Raw genomic sequence first — 8,360 nt, 5'->3', positions numbered from 1 at the left:
TGGGTTATTCTTTGAAAGATTTTTAATGAGACAACTAAATCTAGTGTTTATTGCACTTAGGTGACTAATATGCCATAAACAGTATAATATATTATATCATGTACGAATGTTCAATGATAAAATTTTCCCTATAAATTGTATAGCATAGTAATGAAAATCAAAAGAAGATGAAATTGATATCAAAATCCATCTTCTACCTTTTTTTTTTTTTAACTTCCTAACTAAAGTTTATTTCTCTAACATACATCTTCATTATTTTCCTCTTGATTTCTTACATGACGTATGTGTATGTCCATTATTTTTACTTAGGGCCTATTTCGATTTACTGAAAACAACTTAACTGAACTGATTGAGGCTGAATTGAACTGAACTGAACTGAATAGAGGTGAAATGAATTGTTTATGAGAGAAGGAAATTAGGAACTGAATTGAACTGAAATTAAGCTGAATAGAACAGGCCCTAAATCTCCCAATTTCAGCTTAGTTTCAGTTTAGTACAGTTCCTAATTTTCTTCTCTCATAAACAATTCAGTTCAGCTCAATTCTATTCAATTCAGTTCAGTAAATCAGAATATGTCCTAAATCTCCAATTTTATTTGTCATCAATTATTTATAGTCAACTGAGAAAAACCAAACAAAATAAAACATTTTTTTAAACAAAGTTCCTACCAACTCAGCAACGAACAAACAACCTTTTTACCGGATATTCCCAGTCACCTTCTCCATCACGTGCCTCTCATATGATCCTCCCAAATTTTCACCAAAAATAAAAGAAAAATAAATAAAAAGTAAAAAATTTGCTGTTACGAGAGAACAAAGTCCAGTATTTTTACGGAGTACTTTTTTTTAACGGTTTTTTTTTTTGTACGGTTTTTACGGAGTACTTCTTAAAAAAAAAAAACAATTAATATCGAAAACCCAAAACAGAAAAAAAAAAAAGGAAGAAAGGAAAAACGAAAGTAACGTTTGCTCTTCTTGTTCGAAAAGGTCACACAGAGGAGAGAGAAAGTGAAGGCAAATTTTTGCTTCAATTTCTCAATTTTTTTTTTTTTTTGTTATTTTTTCATTAATTTATACAAATAAATTTCAATTCAGTGTTGCGTCAGCTTTAGATTTCGGGAGCGTATTGTTGAAGAAAAGATTTGGGGATTTTTTTTGAGCCAAAGTTAGGGTTTTCGGTGAGTATTTTTGTAAATTTTTATATTATATTGCGTTTATTTCATGATTTTGTTATAATTCTCTTTTAATCTTTGCTTTGTTTCTTATTTTTGGATTTTTTTTATATATTATATGTTTGATGTTTGTTGCAATTTATTTATTTTTGCTTCTGGGTAGTATTAATGGAGTTATGAATTTCTGGGTTGTTATTGTTGTATGATTATTTTATTTAATATATACTGATAGGTTTTTGTTGTAGCAAACACGAGGAATTTGAATTTAGGGTTTTTGTAAATTATACAATCACCGTTTATTTGATTTTCGGGTTTTGAAGGTGCGCTGAACTTGTTATTGGTGATTTGGGTGTGGAATGTTGCGCAATTTGATCATTTAGAAGTTGATTTGGGTATGTTTTGTGCACTTTGTACTGTAGCTCTGAAATGGGATATTGAATTTTCTGCTATACTTGTGGTGGGCACTGTTCATTTGATTAGCCATTATGGCAGTTTAGCTTTTGGTTTATGGAACTTCATTGTTAGGAGGAAATTTCAAAGCGTTTATTACTAATTTGATGGTGAGTATAGATGTTAAGTTCCTGATCTTTGCCGCTCATCCTTGTAGAATAGCTTCTGTATTCTTGATTGCCTCGTAAGTCGTAACGGTGATTATGGTTTGCATTGTTTCTACTCTAGGGTTTCTTTGGTATGTTTTTGTGACTGTAACTACCGGTCTTGTTGTGATTGGAATTACAGTGCCTCGTTGTCTTCGATGTAATTGTATTTCCTTACGTTACAGTAAACAAGAATTTATTAAAGCCTTCCCGTAACATGTGCTGTAATTGCTGTCTTTTCCTGTTTAGTGTTAGTTTCAGTTAATAGAGTTCTGGATATCAATACCCCTTTCAGGATTTAGTTTCTGAAAAGGACTTACTTTTTTTGGCTAAGCATTTGTTTTCTGAAGCTAATACCCTTAATTGGTATTCATCACGAATCTCTCTTTTTTTGGGATTCTTTTCCTTGGTCGGACCAGCCCAACTGGTGATTTCTGACAAGTCTTTTATGTGTTTCAACTTAATATTCCTTTGTTATCTATCGATATTTTATTTGTTTCAAAAAGAAACAATTCTGGTGCGAGTGTGTGACTGATTGTGTGGCAACCAACTAGGTTTTTGTACTGTAGTTGATGACCCTCAGTTGTTAGTCATAATGTTCAACAAAAGAAACAACACAAACTTTAGGTGGCTTCCTGGTAGAAATTTTTGATGCTCAAGTCGATAGCGAATTACATATATGTACAATATAGAGAGCTCCTCGGATTAATGTATGCGATGGTGAGGATTGTATAGTATGGCTTCATGATGGATTATCCATCCCTTGAAATGGTGGTTTCCCAGACTACTGGGCCTTGTGTTAAAAATGGGCTTCTGATTCCTCTATGGGGATGGGGGTTAAGACGCCAAGTCTTAATTTAGTACTCCCTCTGTCCCATATAGTTCCCGCTTTCCTAATTTAGAGATCCAAAATGTTGTTCCTGTTTCCATTTTTGGATAGTATGTAAAGACTATTATACCATCACTTTTTTAACATTATTCACTGTACTTCCTAAATTACCCTTGAATTTTGCACATGTCATGTACTTTTTCCACTTTTTCTCTCTAACTTTTGTCTATAATTGTACCTCTCACTTTTATCAATGTCCTTCATCTACTTTCTCTTCCTATTTCTTAAATTCTGTGAAAAAACACAAATAGGAACTATATTATGGGACGGAGGGAGTAGTTGTTTGGCATAGGACCAGTAATGATGATGACTCCGCATTTGGAACACATGCTTTTAATCGCTGTTGATTTTTTGATATGCAAAGAGCAGAAATGGTAGAATAGTTATAATTAATGTCAAGATATGATAAATGAGAGTCAAGTAAGCTTGTATGAAAAATGTAAGCTAGTTGTGTTTATGCATTATTAGGATATTGATGGAAGGTCAACTATATACCTTGCACGGTCTTAACTTGGATTTTCAGTTTGATCTACTCTGAAGAGCCCCAAAAAACAGTGCTTCAGTGCTTAGACCAGAAATTCTAGTTAGGAAAATAAATTTTAAGACTTGGCTTTTGCTTCGGTGTTTGGGTTTGCGGATATCTTTTAGGCAATATATGGAAAGTGGTTTATATGCTTGATATTATTGAAAATACATATTTTCTGGGTTTGAGGAAGCCTAACATAGAAATTTTGATATCTTTTGGGAAGGAGGTAGTACTATTTTTTTTCTGTTGATGACCTTGTTCATTGGGAGTGAATATTTCTCCCTTTGGTGAGAAACTGAGAATATAGCTTTACGAGAATTTTGTAAAGATATAACATACAGACTGATTGGTTACACCTGTCATATATATATATTTTAAGGGTTTATTTTGGCGACTATTGGCACTGTTGTGCTGAGATTTAGTTACCATTCTTCATGTGTTGTTGGTATGTATGGCAGTTTTTTTTTTTTTCATTCTGCTTGTTTTGTTGGTATGTATAACATGTTTTTATCGTCTTTTCTCAATCCTTTCTCTTACATTGCCGATTCAATTTATCCGTGGACTTTTAACCGTCTTTAAAGCACATACATGTTAGCATGTTAGCAGAATTGAGTAACTTATGTGCTTTTATGATCAGATCAATCAAGTCCTGCTTCCTGAAGTCCTTAAAAGCACTATAACACTTCTAGCCTTAATTGGGACAGTAGAGTATGTAGCTACTGTTTGGACCTTATTCACGTCATGATATTGTGATTATATGTCTAAATTCACCTTTTTCAGACCTTCAGTTGTTAACCCTTGCACTTTAAGTCTTAACTAGCCTCCGCTGTTTTCCTTTGAAAAACAGAATATACTCCGTAGACGATTAATTCCTGGGTTTCCATTTGTCAAATTGTCACCTAGGCTGTTAAGTTGGACTCAAGAGTCTGTGAGTAGCTCTTTGTTGTGTGGTGTATCTGCCCCTGAAAGAGATCTTTGTAGAGCATGCTCCTTTTACTGCAAATATCTGTGTACTTTTCTTTCATCCTCAACAATTTCCTGTTTTTTATTTTATTTTTTATTTTTTTTTATTCTATAGGTGACTGATTCAACATTGTTGGGTAGCTGGACTTCTCTGCAGAATTGTTTGGTGGCACTCTCTCTTTGAATGATGAGTATAAATCTAGTATCATCAGGGTATTTGTATGAAGTTTGGAAGCATTTAAGTGGAATGTGAGCATTATGACACTTGAAGACTTCTTTACCTTGACTGAGATGAAAGATGGGTTCACAACCCCTGCTCGTGTTGAGGAATTGATTACTGCTATGCAGAAGAAGAAAGATTCTTCAGTGAAGAGTGTTGGTGATGCTACAAGGCAGTGGGCTGCTGTTGCGGGCACAATAGCAGCTACAGAGAACAAAGAATGTCTTGATCTTTTCGTCCAGTTAAATGGGCTTTGGTTTATTGATAGGTGGCTAAAGGACGCTCAAGCATTTCCTGATGAAGCGAGCGATTGCTTTGTGGAAGAGGCTATCTCAGCACTGTTGCAAGCGGTTGAGAAACTTCAGGTAGACAATGAGAAGTTGGCTTCATCAGGAATTTGCGTTACTGTCAAAAGTCTTTTAAACTATAAAAGCCCTAGAGTTCAAGATAAAGCAAGTGCTCTCTTTGATAGTTGGAGATCTAAGGATGTTGATCTCAAAAGTATGGATGTAGAGAAGGCCCCAGTTTATAATGATCCGAAGTTAGATAATCAAAATGATTCTAAGTTAGATAATCAAAATGATCCAAAGGTAGATACTCAAAATAATCCAAAGGTAGACAATCAAGATCTTGAATCTCAGTTCACTGCAAATAATGGCTCCCCAACAAGATCCTCTGGCAATCAGAAGGTTGAAGGTGCTGAAGGGGGAAAAGTTGAATTGTCTAATGATAAGGATGATTTTCAGATGATTTCTAATCATGAAGTTTCTAACACTGGATGCCTCGATATGTCTGCCAAGCTAGAATCGACTGATGGTGATCTTGTCAGGGAAGAAGTATGCCCATCTGATGGAATATTGGATTCGGAATGCATTACATTGTCAAAACAAAGCAAAGATGGGCTTATTTCTGAGGCTTTGAAGCCTGAACCTCTGGGTGAAGATGCAAAGCATGAAAGTAAGAATGAGTTGTTGCCTGATAGATCTGGTGATATGAAGGTTACTTCTGCCTCTGATGTTTCTGATAGCAAAGATATATCTTCAGGAAATGATGCTAAGGCTGTTGAGGAAGCTGTTGTTAAATCTGATATTGAAGCATATGATGTCAAAAATGAATCACCGATGAAAGTGACGTCTTCATGCGATACGGATAGGCCTGTTGAGGAGTCAAGCAATGTGATGGATGATAGTGAGCAAAATGCTTTGGAGCAAGGTGATGGTTCTGCATTGAAGGAATCCAAGAATCAAACATCAACTCTCTCCAGACTGGATGATCTTGATGACCATTCTGAGCTTAAAAGGTATCGCCAAAGTGAGAGGAGATATCTTGGCAGCAGTTGTGAATTTGCAAGATTAACAAAAAACAGCAAAACTACTGATATCATTAGGCAGACACAAGATATGGACCTTGAGAATGGCACTGTTGATGCTCTAGAAGTTGCTCGGCTTGTTGCCAAAGAAGTAGAGAGAGAAGTAGTTGGTTTTTATGAGCAATCTGGTAGCTCTGCCTCTTCTTCTTCTTCATCATCATCATCTTCATCATCCTTCTCTTCATCTTCTGACAGAGTATCAAGAGGTGGTGGTAAGCCACAGGATAGCCCGAAGTCTATAAATGCAGAGCAAGACTTGCAGATAGATGGCCCGGCGAACCAGTTATCGGCAACAGAAAACACCCCTGATGCTTCTGGAAAGGTTCCTGTCATGTCTTTGACTAATGTAGAGACAAATCCTACAAACCACACTCAAGATGCGGAGTCCTCCTTAGTGACTGATGTTGCACGAGAACCCGAGAGCATTACAGAGAAAAACATCTGGGAATTTGATCTCAATCAGGAATTCTCGTCTGAGGATGCTGATCATCAGCTCGATACAAGCTCAAACCCTGTATCAGTTGTTTCTGCATCCAGAGCTGTTGTGGCTTCTGGAATGCCAGCAGGCCCTCTTCAATTTGAGGGAAGTCTTGGCTGGAAAGGATCTGCCGCAACAAGTGCATTTCGACCAGCATCTCCTCGTCGGGCCTCTGATAGTGACAAGGCTCTTTCTGGTGGGGGCACTAGTAGCGGTTCAAGGCAGAGGCAAGATTTTCTTGATTTTGATTTGAATGTTGCTGAACGCGGAGATGATAAGATTGTTAATCCAGTGCTGGGTAAACCAAAACAGTTATTACCTAGCCTGCCTTCAGGTGAGTCTTCAGTTGAATTAAGTCCCAAAAGATCTCAGAGGCTCAAATTGGACCTCAACCAAACAGAGGATGATGGGGGTCTTCCAGCATGCGATTGGAAAATGGGTGGATTTGTATTCCAACCTCAAATCTGCCAGCGAAGTCCATCGCCTGCTTCCTCTTCATCATGCATGCAACCTTCAATGAGGAACTTTGACTTAAATGACAACCTTTTCAATTGCAATGATTCGTCGGACCAACCTGTCATTCTTAGCGAGTCTTCTCGTAAGGTCAACCCATGTATGGGACCACCGGATGACACAGTTATTTCGATTATGGGAACCAAGGTCAAGAGGAATGCATTTCCTCCTCAAACTCCATTGCCTTTTCTGAATGGGAGGGCACCAGAGCCTGTTATGGATGCTAGCTTGTTAAGAGGACCGTTGATGGGATTGGGACCTGCAGTTCCTTATCCACAGTCTGTCTATGGTTATAATGGGCTTGCCATGGGCTCTGCTGTTTCTCTTGCATCAGCACAGATTTGCAGACCTGGTGGCCCAATTCCATATGTTTTTGATTCAAGGGGAGCCCCTTATCTACCTCAAATGATGGGCTCTGCTTCAAATGTTCCATCTACCTACTGTCAGTCACCCTTGGTCATGAACATGATGAGTGCGACTCCTGGTCCTACCCAGGCCAGTCCTTTGCGCCCTAGTTTTGATTTGAACTCTGGGTTTGGTAATGCTGTTGAAGCCGGAAACCCTGATTCTTCATTTTTTAGGCCACTCTTCATCCCCCATGTCCAGAGTAGGCCGTCAGAAGAGCAGCTGAGAGAGAGTTTCAGACCAATGGGTTCTGGGAACAGTGGTGGAAAAAGAAAGGAGCCTGATAGTGGATGGGAGCTTTATCCTACTAACTACAAACATCAACAACCGCCACATTTGTAGAAAGATTTTCGATTGTTCAGGGTCTCTGTCTTTGGTTTTTGGCCTAACAACTGAAGAAAGCTTTACTGATGCATAACATCAGCCTGAAATATGCTGATTCTGAGAGTAGGAGGGTTGGGATTTAGCTTTAAAAAACTGAATAAAGTCCGGAAACGATTGGGCTTGATAGTGATTCATGGGGTCAACAGCTAGAGGAGAGGAATTACCGAATTAGGTTTATTGATTTATTTTTACTTTCCATATTTCCCCCCCTCTTTTTTACTTTAATTGTTTCATATAAGGCCATTGCAAGAATAGAAATATTTGGTACATGTAGCTGTAATGTCTCACCCATACATAGAAATTAAAAGATTTGTTCCTTTTACATTTTTGTCTTGTGTAAGAATTATGTCTTTAAGATTGACGTCAACTATAGTTACATTAATTTACATAGAATCACTTCATTTTCAACTTATATTAAATTGTTTATATCAAGCTTGTACTGTATTTACTATGGAATACTTCATATATTCTAATTTCCTAATTTGACTAGTTCTTGATTACAATCCTAATGATTTACTCCCTCTGTTATATAATGTTTTTCCTATTGTGAACTTTCACGGGAGCTAAGAAAGCTGAGGCATTATAGAGTTGCAATTCCTTTGTATTGTTGTACATTAATGTGTACTTTTATTGAAAAGCGTGCAAATCAATGTAGAATGGAGATAAAGCAATAAATGATTTTTTTTGGTATCTAACTCGATCTTTGAATTAAGGGGAAATGCTCGATACTTAAGTGTAAAAAAAGGAACTTGTAAACCACAAATAACATTAAGTAGATTGAAGCTGAAATATTGGGACTTCGGGAGGCTAAGTTGGGTGACAATTGACATAGATGGCATTCTAAAC

General features: G+C 37.0%; 1 protein-coding gene across 3 annotated transcripts; it reads left to right on the top strand.

The window, feature by feature from the left end:
- Nucleotides 1-915: 915 nt before the first annotated feature.
- LOC110720038 lies at nt 916-7,922 on the top strand. Of its 3 annotated transcripts, XM_021899043.1 has the most exons (3): nt 916-1,177; nt 1,492-1,563; nt 4,261-7,922. In XM_021899043.1, exon 3 carries the CDS (start codon nt 4,404-4,406, stop codon nt 7,470-7,472), a length of 3,069 nt encoding a protein of 1,022 aa, XP_021754735.1. In that variant the 5' UTR covers nt 916-1,177; nt 1,492-1,563; nt 4,261-4,403; the 3' UTR covers nt 7,473-7,922. The 3 variants fall into 3 exon arrangements, with proteins under 3 accessions (XP_021754735.1, XP_021754736.1, XP_021754733.1); XM_021899044.1 differs by lacking the exon at nt 1,492-1,563 and having other exon boundaries at nt 4,287-7,922; XM_021899041.1 differs by lacking the exon at nt 1,492-1,563.
- The last annotated feature ends 438 nt before the right edge of the window (nt 7,923-8,360 follow it).

The sequence above is a fragment of the Chenopodium quinoa genome, unplaced genomic scaffold (genome assembly GCF_001683475.1).
Source record: "Chenopodium quinoa cultivar QQ74 unplaced genomic scaffold, ASM168347v1, whole genome shotgun sequence".
Classification (NCBI taxonomy): Eukaryota; Viridiplantae; Streptophyta; class Magnoliopsida; order Caryophyllales; family Amaranthaceae; genus Chenopodium; species Chenopodium quinoa.
This window is presented reverse-complemented; position numbering and strand designations above follow the sequence as displayed.

Excerpts from the sequence above, each read along its gene's own strand:
- LOC110720038 (XM_021899044.1), top strand. The coding sequence starts at position 4,404 with ATGACACTTGAAGACTTCTTTACCTTGACTGAGATGAAAGATGGGTTC.